This window comes from Mauremys mutica, chromosome 3, assembly GCF_020497125.1.
Source record: "Mauremys mutica isolate MM-2020 ecotype Southern chromosome 3, ASM2049712v1, whole genome shotgun sequence".
In the NCBI taxonomy this organism is placed as follows: Eukaryota; Metazoa; Chordata; order Testudines; family Geoemydidae; genus Mauremys; species Mauremys mutica.
The window spans coordinates 122,445,336-122,460,538 of NC_059074.1; the positions used below are offsets into that span (position 1 = coordinate 122,445,336).

The window sequence follows — 15,203 nt, forward strand, 5'->3', positions numbered from 1 at the left end:
TAGATCTAGACACATTGTAAAGCCTTCAAGAATCCGACTCAACTATAAAAATGTTCTTAAATGGATGCCAAAAAGGCAAAGTTACTATTGAATTGTACATTTTGTGTTAGGCTACTGAAAATACTCATCTATTGAAGATCTATAACCTACCTTAACTATGGTTTCCCTTTTTAAAATTCTAGGTGTGGTCCTTTAATGACACATGAAACTTATAAGAGCGAAGAATGTGTACAGTCAACAATAAATTAAAATACAGGCAGAGAATTAAGCATAATTTACAGTATCTGTCTAGTGATGCCTCTTCACCCACACTGACCCTAGCACTGCTACAGACCACATTCCATCAATATTTACTCAAAATTTAAATTTATGGCCAAAATAATAGGAAATAGGAATATCGCAGAGGATAATATAACATATCTTGTTGACATTATGAATAACATTATATGCTTTCATTGATCAAGGTTGCAAAACTACAGTATATTAGAATATAGGAACTGAGTCTATTAAAGTCAAGCATGAGACAATGTGGACAGAGACATAACCAAGCATTTAATGTTTTATGTCAGGAAGTTTGTCAACAAACAGAAAAATTGCTCAGATTTAAACAAAAACAAAACAAAAAACAAACAAACAAAAGCCTTAAATATGTCCTCATTAGATGCAAATTAAAATGCTGAATAAGCAGTGGGCCACAATTACAGGCTAAAGAAACAGCAGGTAAGAAACCATTTTCATTGATCAAATATAAAAAAGCTAACATATTATAGTCAATATTCTGCATAAATTCTCCCTTCATGAATATGGAACATTATGAAGTAAGAACTTTTTTATGTGTCAGTTAAAATTTTGGAGCCAGAAAGGGATTTACATATAATGAAATCTGTACAGTACTACCCTGAGACTATATTGTTTTTAAGGATATTTTAACAAGTATATGGTTTTACAGTAAATTAAGATACTGGGAACTTCAAGAGCTGCTTAAAAAAAAACCACTCTTTTAAAAAGCAGGCCTTGAAAATTAGGATTTTGAGGCCAAAACTTTTACTATTGAGCCAATTAAACTTATCTAATAACAGCCATGCAGGGACAGATTTCAAAGGTATTTAGGTGCCTAAACATGTAGGTATGTACCTACTGGGATTTTCAAAAGCACAGCAAGTTTGGTACCTAACTTCTGTAGTCACCAGGAACCACCATTAGATAGAACTTCTTTGCAAAAAATCATTACCGTATATTCCGGCGTATAAGGTGACTGGGCGTATAAGACGACCCCCTAATTTTTTCATTAAAAAATTAGTTTTGCCATATACTTGCCATATAAGACGACCCCCCCCTTCTGCGGGGGGAAGTCAGAGGGCTCTGGGCTGCCCGCCGCGGCGGGGAGCCCAGAGCCTTTTAAATCCTAGCCGCGGCGGGGAGTCAGAGGGCTCTGTGCTGCCCGCCGCGGTGGACAGCCCAGAGCCTTTTAAATCCCAGCCGCGGCTAGGATTTAAAAGGCTCTGGGCTCCCCGCCGCAGCGGGCAACGCAGAGCCTTTTAGATCCCAGCCGCGGCCGGGAGTCAGAGGGCTCTGGGCTCCCCGCCTTTTACACCCCAGCCGCGGCTAGGATTTAAAAGGCTCTGGGCTCCCCGCCGCAGCGGGCAGCCCAGAGCCCTCTGACTCCTGGCCGCGGCTGGGGTGTAAAAGGCTCTGCGCTGCCTGCTGCGGCGGGGAGCCCAGAGCCTTTTAAATCCCAGCCGCGGTCGGGAGTTTATACCCGGCGTATAAGACGACCCCCGATTTTTGGGGGTTGTTTTTTAGCCCAAAAACCCATCTTATACACCGGAAAATACGGTAAACACTATTTTCCTGCAAAACTTCAGATCACCTTATATATTAACTCTCCAATGCATGGTACAGTTATGGTAAGTGAAAGTTTTGACTTGTACTATAAATTATTTATCTAGTGAAACTTTGGCTTTACAATGGAAATGCAAACACTCCTTACTATCATCAATAATAATAATTAGTAAGTACAGTTTGCATTTCCATTATAAAGCCCAATTTTCATGCTTTAATATCCCAGTCATTTAAATTATATCAAGCTAAAACTTGAAAAGTTGATAGCCTGAATGCAAAGTGTTTTGCTTGTTTCCTTATAAATAAATGTGTGTATAGAATGACACTAATCTCAGTAATGTTGGTGTACTCTGAAAATCTTCTAATATTCATGAATAGCTATGTGCAGCATCAGATTGTTCAAGACCCACTGCAGTGAATGTCCATGTATGTGAAGCTAGATTTAAGCTTACTGTGTTTATTCATGATGAAGACCACACTGATGAAAATGTGTCAGGATTCACTTTCCATTGGATAAGTCAGAAGCTGATGGCATACAGTATTAGATCACCAATTCCACTGCAAGTATAGTCTCCATTATAGCGGGCACATCAGATATTAAACTGACACCAAACTTTATCTTCGCTAAAAGACTAATATGAATCTTATTTATTTAATTCATGAACAGTTCTGCTCTTCTAAACTACTTTTCCCAAAACTTTTCTCCATTGGATTATACTTCTAAACCTTGCCTCATTCACTTACTTTTAACAATTAAGTTACTAACCAATCTTTTTAGTACACTGAATGAAGAGTGTACTATAGATTGAGGAGAAAGCAGTACAGTCTAGTGCAGAGGACTAGGCTCTAAAATTCTAGGGTTCTATACATGCTCTTATCATTGATTTTCTCTATATGACCTTGGGCCAGACATTATTTATGTCCAGCTACTTAATATGAGTGTTGCTGTTGTTGTTGTATTGTACGATAAACATATTAGAACATGAAGTTTGGGAATGAACAGGGTCCTTTGTAAGGGCTTCACCCAAGGTATCCAATCTGAAAAGCCTCACTTTCCTTACCATATCACATTCAAAAGTGTGGGCTGATGTTAAAAGTCTGCTCCCGACATCCTGCAGAGTGGATGTATCTTAGTACCATCTCTATTGATTTTCATTCCTACATTGTGTCTCGTACGCAGTCTTATAATAGTGAATGTTATTTTCTGAGATGCTTTGATATCAGTAAGAGGATCTTTCATCTTCTAACCATTTATTTCAGTTAATATTTCCCTTGATAGAACATCAATATCCTTAATGATTGTCATTTCAACCTGTTTCCAATCTTCCAGGTTTGGCCAGGTCATCAGCTACCTCACTCCCTTATACCCAAATGTGTGATGGAGTCAATTGAAAAGTCAATTGATTGCCTCACTTTCTGATTCTCAGAGCCTCCTTATGAACCGCACCATTGTTAGCATTCTGGTTTCTTCAAAAGGAATTGAGGATCAGTGCCTGCAAGTCAATAAACATCACAACATCTGCCTCTGTTTCTGTTCTGTTTATGTCTTGCAGCACAGTAAGAATAGCTTTCAGTTTGGCTGCATAGTTCATACATATCCTGAACTAGTGTTCTTTCTTGTACTCTCTCCATTACACTAAGGGATGAAGATGCTACAACCACCATTCTTGAAAGATTTGTCTGCTGAACCATTGGTGTACACATGAATCTATCTGCTTTGTGACTGATGCTGTTGATGGTCTTTTCTACCCTTTTCCTCAGTGCAGCCAAGTCCATGTGTTCCTTTGAGCAAGATTCCAAAAGGGAGAGACATTTACTAAAGCAAATAGGTTCATATGGAGATATTATTGGGCATACAAATTTCTTCACACATTCTACTCTACTAATGTTAAGTGTTTCCAGTTCTTCAGTAGCCTTTACAAACTTTTCAAAACAAATTGACTGTTTCAGTCTTGATTTAGTTTTCCCATTTTTTGACAGACAGGCCTGAATAATAATGACATTTAGGTGGGAAACAAAGACAATTGCCATACTGAATTAGCTGTGCTTTTCTACAATTCTTAAGTGGCTGAACATCAGACTCTTGTTCACAAATTACAGTTGGAATAGATCTGATGGGTGTTGCTAGTTATTAACTATCATAATAAGTGTCTTTCATTAGTAGATCTCAAAGCGCTTTACCAAGGAAGTCAGTATCATCATGCCCATTTTACAGGTAGGGAAACAGGGAAGTAACTTGCCCAAGGTCATCCAGAAGGCCAGACAGAGCTGGGAATAAAACCCAGCTCTCCTGGGTCCCGGTCCAGCATTGCATTCACTAGGCTACACTGCTGTAGAAGGGACAGATCCACAGCTGCAGTAAACCAGTGTGGCTCCATTGACTTCAACAGATCTGTGACAATCTACAATAGCTGAGAATCTCGTTTTATATACAAAAAATATTCTTACATTGAAAATTATAACTGAATAGAAATGAGGTCTGGTTTTATTATTCCCTTTACTATATACACATACTGTACTTTTGACAAACTAGGTCTTGTTTTAGAACATTTTAACTGATGGAAAGAGTATCATGATTCCCTTTATTAAGTAAGCTAAATAGTTTTATGTTACAGTATCTAACTCTTTCCAGAATCCAGTAAATTTGTTTCCTATGGATTACTTTCCAAAAGTTAACTGGGTGATTTTGAAAAGTGCCTGGCAGACAGTACTGGAAATAGACAGGATATACTGAGAGATAAACAGTGCAACTTAAAATATGTAATTATATTCTACATTTATTACCTACAATTATTATTTTCTGAAAATGGATCTGATAAGTCTTCCCTCCATAGCAGGATTAACACATGTGGACTACAGATTTCTGGTTATGCAGTATTCTAAGGTAGTATTTCTCTAACATTGTGCTTTCCTGTGATTCCCTAAGAAATACATTAGAACAAGTTTGCCGTATGCTTTTAGAGTTGCTTGTCATTTTAATAGGAAGGAAATAGGTGCTTTTCTTTCTAACATCTACATTAAAATGAGTAGGGTTCAAAACTCTTAATAAACTAAGATAGTAATTACTCACATTGCTACTTTTAAACATTTGACATGCAACATACTAACAAGCCACACAGAAACCTTGGATTAGCAAATTACGGTATATGTAGAACAGATACAGCTTGCGGGAGGGGGAAGGGTGGGAAGGGAACAGGTAATAAGAATGACCTGACCTTTGAACTATGGCCTGACCTGAAAACTCATGCCTTCTGACATACAAAGTAGAGAAGCATTTTGGGAATTGAAAGCCAATACAAATGCTTTCATGTGCAGTTCTAAGTGCTGGTTCTGGACCAATGACAACAAAATAAAATGCTGATCCCTGAAGTAGAAAATTTTGAATTGAAACTCAGTTCAGGTGCTTGTTATTTTTTGCAAATATGAAAAGAGGAAAACAAACTCTGCCCTCATCCGCAGTCAGTAATTCATGAGAAGAGTCCTGTCTTGCACCCATCATTGACTGTACATGCATTGTACATACATATTCTTTTGATTAAATGGGAAATACCAAATCAAATGACCCATTCTCTAAATATCTATAAATGCTTAAATTCTTTGCCCTTTTAAATACTTTACTGAAATCATTAACTGCATTGCCAATCAGCAAACTGAAATTATATATAAATAGGCTACAAAGTTTTAAAAATATTAATAAATGAAATGGGCAATTCTGGAGTCAGAGTATCGCAACTTCACTTAAAAGGGGAAAACATCAGGAGACACACAGTTCCTTCAAGAGCTTAGGCAACAAATATTGTCTTTGGTATTTATCTTGCTGAATACTTTCAAAGATGTATCTTAGAATTAGAATTCAGGAAACACTCGTGACTTCAATGAAGATCCATAACAGTAAAGCTTGTAGGACAAAACCCTGTTAGTCTATCAGTCTCTCCATGGATAGTCTATCAGAAGTCCATTGACAGCTTACATAATTAATTTGTTGGTATGATTTTCCAAATAAAGATGTCACACACATAAAAATAAATATATTTCCATATATTGAAGGCTTAGGAGAGTAACCTCTCTACTGAAATAATGAACACATATTAAGTTATGCTTTTTAATACAATTCAAATTAAATGTCAGCATTAAAGTCTTGGGCTACATGGTAACTCATTTCCAACCAAACTGTTATTTCTGAAAAGTTACCTGATACACATAGGATTTTTAATTAAGTACCTTACTCATACACCTTACAGGTTCTAAATTAACTGTATCAGCTGAAGAATGGGACTGCGGTGTCACTGTAGACAGTCCAATGAAAACCCATCCACATTGTGCAGCTGCAGTCAAAAAACCTAAGTCGACTTAGGATGCATATGGAATGAGATGGTGAATAATACAAAGAACATTATAATACCTTTACTTCACTCAGTGGCACTGCCTTATCTGGAATACTGCATGCACAACACAGCTCTCAAAGGATATTGCAAAACTATAGGGGAGCGCACTGAGCATAATCAAGGGTCTGGAAAAACTCTCATATAAAGAGAGATTGAAAAGTTTAGGATTGTTTACTATAGAAAGCAGACCATAAGAAGTACATGATAAAATAACAAATGGTATATAAAAGGTAGATTGGAATTTCTGTTCTCCCTGTCTCATAACACACAAACAAGGGAACATTCAATTAAACTAAAAGGTGGGAAATTAAAAATTGATAAAAGGAAATACTTTTACACACAATATGTAATTAACTGTGGAACTCCTTTCCACAATAAGTCATTGAGGCTTAGACCTTTATAAGATTCTAAAAGAGATTGGATATTTATATGAATATCAGGAATATACAGTTATAATAATTAATTACAACAAATTTGGGAAGGGACAGTCAACTTTATGCTTCAGGTTTTAAACCAATCTTAACTATTAGAAACCAGGATGAGACCTTTGCAAGCAGATTATCCCTCATCTGCCTACTGTAATCACCACGAGGGCCACATGAGGGCTAGTACATTGGCCCAAGGGCCGCATCACTGACACCTCTTCCCCGCCCCTATTCCAACCCCTTCCCCAAATCCCCACCCCTGCCCTGCCTCTTCTCCGCCTCTTCCCCTGAGCGCGGCTCCCCACTCCTCCCCCGTCCCTCCTGGAAAGCGGTAAGCACCGTCAAACAGAGGGAAGCTTGGTGGCGGCAGGAAATAACTCCGGGGAGGAGGGTAGGGCTCCACAGGCCACATGCTTGAGACCCCTGGTCTAGAGGCTACTGTCAGAAACAGGATACTGAAGTAGACAGACCTTGGATGTGATACAGAATGGCATTGTTCTATATACCTCTAATCTTTTGGATTTTGTTTTTTTCTACTTTTTGTCTCAAATAAAAAAAATTTGCCAACACATAAATCACTCAAAGCTCTAAGTAATTAATATATTGTAGTATCAATAATTTTCCACTAATCAAAATATATTTTAACATTTTTTTACACATTCACTATTTGCTACAGTGAAAAGACACATACAGCCTCATAGCTGCCAGCACTTTGACACATGCTTAACTTTATATACTGTGCATAGTCCCATAGACTTGCAATCTGATCCAGGTGGGCCACACCCTTATGCCCAAGCAAACTTTCACTGAAGTCAGTGGGGCTCTCTATACGAGTGCAGGGACCAACCACACAGATCAAATTTCTGGATCTGTAGTCATTACTATTCCTAACTAAATCATCCACAAAAACACTATACTGTAAGAATACAGGATTCCTGTATTTTTGTCAGGTTTGAAAAAAAATTATATGTTTAAAATACAGACATATATTAAGCATCTGACAGTTGTTTTGAGACTTTCTTGATCAGTTTATAAATGATCCATTTAAAGTTGATCAGTTTAAAACTAAGAGGTTTTGTCTTAGTAGGTCATTTCCTACAAACTCAGGTCAACTAGGTAATTTGCATTAGGTCATATGCAAACATAATCAAAGACTTGTGGAGATTTATTCCTAACAGGAAGTCTAGGGCTCAGTTCATGATCTATAGTTATGGTCTTCAAACAAGATCTGCTGGCTACACAATAAGAAGCAAATGACACTCAAGCCTTTCTTACCTTCCAAATTTTAAGTCACATATGCCTTTTTAAACTGTATCACATTAACTTGCTAAAGAAATTAAAGAATTTTTAAAAAAGAACAAGAACTGCAGTTCTGTAAGCACATAACGTAATCTGAACTCTGTAGAATTCATCAAGATATATAAATATTTGGATATGAAAACACTTTTTTCATTAAAGCAAGTTGTCTCATAAATGCTCTCTACTGCATTAGAAAAAAAAAGAAAGACATATGCAGTTAGGCACAGACTGCAGTGAATGTTGCATATAATATTCACACAGAACAAAAAAAATTACAGTTGCAAAATTAACTTAACTTTCTTTTGCCTTTAGATGGTTTAAAGACAATAACAGCGCACTAACATTTTGGAAAGCCATACATTAATGAGAAAGGAAAGAGAATTTCTAACTGTAAAAATAATGGAGATTATGCAGCAATTTCCAAAGAAATTCAGTTACAAAACTTTTAGAGGATGAATGTCTCATCTATACATCAACCATAAAATTGCATACATTTAATCCTGATTAGGTCTCAGATAGGAGACAAATACACAATGTGAGAGGCAGAAAAAGGGTGTTTAAAATCAGGGGGATTGGAAGAATTCCTTTAGGCATAAATAACTTTATCTAGCACCTCAATTTTATGCTCTGTTTCCTCTGTAATTAACCAAATAACAAAAATGAAAGTGAAAGAGAGGGAGCATATAAAAGGGAAAATTTACAGTTTTTGAGGGGAACACATGGTGGCTCTTGTGATTTGTGGGGCCCACAATGAGGGAACAGGGATATTGGGGATTAATTGCCTCTTCTTCCCAATACCAGAGGGAAATTTTGGCTACTTGGACAAGGTCATGTGTTGTAATACTATCAAAGGGCTACATGTTGCCAACTTTGGGACTACCCCGATCACCTTACCCAATACCCTCCTTGCCCCCCTCGCCGCGCCACTGTCTGTGAGGCCAGAATGTGGGTTGATTGCTCCACTTCACTCCTGGTTCTGAAGGGATAATGGCACAGCAGGCCTGCACAAGACAGCGACTCACAACCAGCATGAAGGTAGTAAGAAAGATCAAGATGAACCATGACTTATTCATAGTTGCCATCAAGATTATTTAGAGACAAGATGGGTGAGGTAATATCTTTTATTAGATCAACTTCTGTTGGTGAGATAAACAAGCTTTTGAGGTTACACAAAGCTCCAATAAAAGATATTACTTCACCCACATTGTATCTCTAATATCCTGGGACCTACTGCATACATCAAGATTTATATGCAGACCACATGGTGAAAGGACAAAAGGGATGCACTTCATTGAAATAGGCAAGTGTTTTCTGGAGGGACAAAAGGGAAAACAATCAGTTTTTAATGTATTACTCTTTTTGTGGTAACAGGTGCCAGTGCAAAGTGGGTGTAAAAACCTCCCGTTCTCTTCTGGTAGAGTTTTACACTTGCTTTGCACAAGTGTAGCTAACTTTGCAAAGGAGCGGAGAGTCCAGATCCTGTACTATCATTTGCCTGTAAAGCACCATCCACATTGATGGTGGTGGCTAAATAAGGAATCCAGACTTGCAAGATCTCAATTCACGAAGCGTCATCATGCATCTGTGTGTACCATTCGTGGGTGTGTGCACATACACCCCTTCCCCCCCATATGCAGTATGTACTCTGGGTGCATACAGTATGTGTGTATTGTGTGTATATGGTGTGGGAGTGTGCATACGGATGTAGGGTGACGAGATGTCCTGATTTTATAGGGACAGTCCTGATTTTTGGGTTTCGCTCATATAGGCTCCTATTACCCTCCATCCCGTCCCCATTTTTCACACTTGCTGTCTGGTCACCCTAACTGGGTGGGTGTATTATGCTGGGGTGTGCATACGGGATGGGTGTGTTGTGTGTGTGGGGGGGAGGCATATATGGGGCGGGTATGCTCTGGAGAGGGCTTCGTGGGGGAGCACACGGTATTGCCTAGGTCGATGGCTGGGCAGGTGGTCACTCGGTGTTGTCGGGACTGGCCTGGCGGCGGGGGCGAAGAACCACCACACCGCTGATGACGAACAAGCTAGTGCCGGGCAGGCCTGAAAGCGGGCGGCCACGAGCCGGCGTGCGCGTGGTGGGAGCGGGGCGGGGGCCCAGGCGGCGGGGACACCACAGGCTGCTCACTCCTGCGCCGGCAGAGCAGGGCCCAGAGACGTGGGGGGGGGAGACAAGCTGGAGGGGGGGGGGGGACGCTGCATCCGGGTCTCACTCACTCACCTAGCATGGCCACGGTGGGGGGAGGGGAGGGAGGGAGCGCGCGCACGCACCCGTCCCGTCCGCGCTCGCCGCTCAAATTCTCGCCTTCAGCACTCTGACTGAACACGCAACTGCGGGGCGAGCCGGCGGGACTGCTGAGTCATAGTGCGCGTGCGCACACTTGGAGCGTGCCTGCCGATCGCTTAGTACTCTGGGTAGTGTAGTTCTCTCGTGCGTGCGCTCTTTCCTGCCCTCGCCCGGGCTGTTCCACGTGATCTGCGGGATTTCACCCCCCCTTCTCACGTGACCGCAAACAGAAGCCGGGCAGGTTGTTGACACGTCGCCTAGCAACCGTGAGGCGTCCCTGGAAGCGTGTTGGTGTTAGCGACAAAGTGAGGCAGTGTCCCGCCCTCCCAGCCAGACCCCACGCAGGAGCCTCCCTAGGCAACAGCCGGGGGTGAGGAAGGGCAGCAGGGGCAGGGGGTGAGGAGGATTTATTTTTTTCCCAGTTTATTCTTTTAGCCTATATATTTAATTCCTGTCCCCCATAAAGGTGCCTGGGGAGATGGTGGCAGAGAAAGATGGTTCGAGCCCCCCGAAACTCACTGGAGAGAGACCCTCACAACAACAGCAGCCACTGGGGCAGCTGAGGAGAACCAAGCAGCAGGTCACCGATGGATTCACTGTTAAAGCCATGATGAGAAACACTGTGGTACGTTTGCTGCCAGTAAAGAGGTTTTTAATTTATTTAGTCTCATATGCCCATGAAGCAGGTTCCGGGGGTGGGGGCAGTGCCTGCCAGAAAGTATGCAGGGTTGGCAGGATTTTAACTGAGATTAATTGGTCATGGAAATAGCTTTAAGGCCTTGAGGAAATGTCATCTTGAGGTAATGGGTAGTCTCTCAGGATATTGTGATACCTCAGGTTAAAATGTGCCAGTTTTGTGTCACCGTGTGTGTTGTTATATTGTTTTGCATAATCAAATAATATTGAATCAAATTCCAACCTATCATGAAGTTATGTCCAAACATAATTATATTGTACTTCATTAAAATGTTATCATGTCATGCCATGACACTGTGTCAAAAAGTCTTGACCTTGTGTCACTGTATGGTGAAATTACGACATAAATGTCACATCATATGGTGAAAGTTTTTCTTTGCAAAAGAGATAGTCCTTAAATCCTCAGCTGAAAGATACTATAGAAATGCAACATATTACTATTAATTATTATTATAAGTATATATTTTAGTTAAAGCAAAACCCATACAAAGAGGTAGAAGAAAACAGTTGAACATCACATGAAAAATACAGCATTTTTAAAAGAACTTCCAAAAATAATCATCAAAAACCTTTCACACAGTATTGGAAAATATTACCTTAGAAGCTTAAAATATTACCTTACATTTATTTTCTAGTGGCTAGCCCTTTCGCATGAGGATCACAAATAGGGGTTGATCCATCAACTTTTACTTTCACAAACAGTCTTTACAGAAGTAGTTCTATTAAAGTGTGTGGGACTTCTGCCATGAGTAAAGATTGCAATATCACACCCTGTGTCTGTAGTAAACCTTTCCTACAGTAATTGTTGTAACTGATTGCTTCCATTAAATTTAATAAATAAACCTCAATGCTTCTGGTAATGCTTCTCAGTTTCTAAGTGGGATGTGCTATTATGAGCACACAACATCTGTGCTCAAAGCTCTGGATTGGCTTTTTATTTGCTTTTGGGTACAGTTCAAAGTGTTGGCAACAGTCTTTCTCTTTCTCTCTTTTTAATTGCATATATGTTCCAAATAATAATTACAAAATGCATGAAAAAACCCCTAGAAACTGATCTCACCCAGCCTCTGGAATTCATTATATATATATCAAAATTTTGAAGAAAAACAAACAAACAAGTCTACCTTAAATATAATGAGAAGCATTGTACTCTGTAGAATATATCTGAGAAATAACATTTTCCCCTTCTAGAGGTCTCAGTTGGACTAACAAACAACAATAATTATGAGCAAAGCCCCTCCCAGCACTGACCTATTATCATGTAATAATAAAAACACATTTATTATTTAATGTTAGCAGCCAAATCAGTCATACCCAGGTGCTTAACTTTATGCATATGCATAATCAAATTAACTTCAGTAAGATTATTCATAGGGCATAATGTTAAACACATGCATAAATCTTTGCCTAAATTAGGCCTTAAAGACACAAAACATGAAATGTAAAAAACAGGACTATAACATAAAACAAGCATATGAACAAAAATGATTAGGGGTATGGAATGGCTGCCATATGTGGAGAGATTAATAAGACTGGGACTTTTCAGCTTGGAAAAGAGACGACTAAGGGGGGATATGATTGAGGTCTATAAAATCATGACTGGCTGGCGAAAGTAAATAAGGAAGTGTTATTAACTCCTTCTCATAACACAAAAACTAGGGATCACCAAATTAAATTAATAGGCAGCAGGTTTAAAACAAACAAAAGGAAGTATTTTTTCACACAGCGCACAGTCAACCTGTGGAACTCCTTGCCAGAGGATGTTGTGAAGGCTAAGACTATAGCAGGGTTCAAAAAAGAACTGATAAATTCATGGAGGATAGGTCCATCAATAGCTATTAGCCATTGGTGTCCCTAGCCTCTGTTTGCCAGAAGTTGGGAATGGGTGACAGGGCATGGATCACTTGATGATTACCTGTTCTGTTCATTCCCTCTGGGGCACCTGTCATTGGCCACTGTCAGAAGACAGCATGGACCTTTGGTCTGATCCAGTGTGGCCATTTTTATGTTCTTATGTTCATATGAACCATCAACAAACTTGAATTTGAATCTGATTTTAGTGATCAGTATAGAGAACTGTTTGTTAATTATTATTATTGCTTTTAATTCACAAAGTCTCCAGTCAGGATTTGGGCTCTGTAGAAACACAAAGAACTGTATAATCACCACTCTGAAGAACTCAGAACTAGAATCTATGCGCTACCACATCTGAAAGATTGGAATCCTAACTTTCAACTGGCATAGAACATTTATCTCTAATTCTGGGGTTCATGAGTCCTCCATTTAGAACCCATAAGTGTGTATTTCCTAGATCATAATTATGTTTTTCTAATAGTTCTCACATCTACAGTATGTGCTAGTAAGCTACAGGCCCTCATGTCCAAAACCTCATTTTTACATTTTCACCAAGACCAGCTGGTCTTTGATGCTCGTTTCAAATTTGTTCCCAATTTTGTTCAGGATTTTCATTTAAACCAGTCTATGACTTTGACTGGTATTTTTATCTGAAATCACATTCATCCAACATTATCCATAAGATGAACATTAGACAGTTTCCGTCCTTTGATTTAGACAGGCCATAGATCTTTTGTGAATCCTATTTTCTCTTCTTGAGTCCTGTGAATAAGTTTAGTAGCATTTCCATCCTTCAAATTGTTGGGCAATTATTGGCTGCAAATGCACAGACATGAGTTCATGAGACAATTTTCTCTCTATATACCTCTGCTAGAATATTATATAAAGTTCTGAGCGCCTTGGGTCAGGTCCACAAAAGGACTGAGGCATTGCAATGCTGAATGTTGCAGCACCTAATTTTTACGTGCTCAGAAAATTACAAGAACAACGAACACTGTGATTCACAAAGCCTGAGATTAGCATTTAGTCTCTCTATACAATGAATGGGGAGAGATAGGTACCTAAGATGTGATCCACAAAAACCAGCATGCTAGGCATGGGAGCTCATCTCCTGGAGTTGGGAGGCTTAGGTGTCTAAGCTATTTTTTGCAGGAATGAGTGAGGTGTCTGCCTTGCTCCACACAAGACAGCCAGAGGAGGTGGTGCTCATTGTATAACTGTTAGTCTAGTGGTTAGAGCACTCACCTGGGATGTAGAGCCCCATGTTTAAGTCTCCCCTCTGCTGGCAGGGGAGAAAGGATTTAAACAGGGATCTTCTTTCTTTTTGGAATGTGCTCAAACCACTGAGCTATGGGATCTTCTGGTGTGGAGGTCCCTCAATTTCTCCTGTTGTAGCTTTTCCACTGTAGATAAATAATTAAAGAGTGATTGGAGAAGGGGGACTGGACCTGGGGTCTCCCACATGGATGCCCTACCCACCAGGCTACAAGTTATTCTTTCTCTCTCGTTGGTCCTATGACTTTTCCCCCGTGGATAAATACTTGAATAGTCACTGAATGAGAGAGAGATGAGAGATTCAGGTTCCAGTCCTCCTGCTCCAGTCACTTTTTTGTTATTTATCCATGGTGGAACAGCTTCAATAGGAGAGACTAAGGGAGCTTGCCATCAGAATTTCCCAGAGCTCAGTGGTTAGAGCACTCTCCTAACGGTGGTAGACCTCTGAGCAAATTTTGAATGAGACCCGATCTGGTAGGTGGCTTTAGATGTTCTTCCACCTAGCCTCCCCCCAGTTTTTGGATTCTTCTGGGGCTAGAAGGGAGATAGGCAACTGGACACCTAGAGTGAAGCAGCAATGTCACACTCAGAGGCAGAAACTTAGGCACGGAGGGAACTTTTTCCATGACAAGTTAGGTACTGAGTGAGTTTAAGTGCCTGTGTTTGGTGTAAGTTTTATGACTCTCACTGGAGACAAAAAATGGGATTTAAGCACCCAGTCTGGGACTTAGGCCCCTAAGTACCTTTGTTGATCGGCACTCTTGATACTAGAAAAATACTGACACACTGGAGAGAGTGGAAGGAATTTCTAATCTTACTTCTCGCTGTTCTCCCAATGTTGGTAAATTAACTTGTAAACTTCCTACCATTGTTGTTATCTTATTTTTAGGTATTGTTTTCTATCATACACTTTATATCTTGGGTAGATTGCATCTAATGTATCAGGAATGTTTTAAATAACAGCTCTCTCCTGTTTTCAGACCAACAAACCCCAGGCAAGTCCCAAGACATGACATTCTTTCAGCCTTCAGCAGACATATGGGCTGTGGAAACCAGATAATTTATTTTTAATTTGGTCTTCATGCTGAAGCTTTATCATCTAAAATCTTCTGTGCCTCAACTGTT

The 15,203-nt window shown here is 39.8% G+C and overlaps 2 protein-coding genes across 9 annotated transcripts in view; one reads left to right on the forward strand and one right to left on the reverse strand.

Annotated features, from left to right (window-relative positions):
* Positions 1 to 10,454, reverse strand: part of PRKN (parkin RBR E3 ubiquitin protein ligase) — a 1,207,207-nt gene extending 1,196,753 nt beyond the window's left edge. For 2 of the 3 annotated variants that reach the window (XM_045009067.1, XM_045009066.1), the window contains exon 1: positions 10,188 to 10,450. In XM_045009067.1, the coding sequence (XP_044865002.1) occupies positions 10,188 to 10,194 (7 nt within the window). In that variant the 5' untranslated portion in view covers positions 10,195 to 10,450. Of the gene's footprint in view, positions 1 to 10,187 lie in introns of all 3 variants that reach the window. The other variant, XM_045009068.1, reaches the window with a different exon arrangement.
* PACRG (parkin coregulated) overlaps positions 10,421 to 15,203 on the forward strand; it is a 447,225-nt gene continuing 442,442 nt past the window's right edge. Inside the window, exons 1-2 of one of the 6 annotated variants that reach the window (XM_045009089.1) lie at positions 10,421 to 10,649; positions 10,720 to 10,878. In XM_045009089.1, the coding sequence (XP_044865024.1) occupies positions 10,732 to 10,878 (147 nt within the window). In that variant the 5' untranslated portion in view covers positions 10,421 to 10,649; positions 10,720 to 10,731. Of the gene's footprint in view, positions 10,650 to 10,719; positions 10,879 to 15,203 lie in introns of those variants that run through there. The other 5 variants (XM_045009093.1, XM_045009088.1, XM_045009090.1 and 2 more) reach the window with 5 other exon arrangements.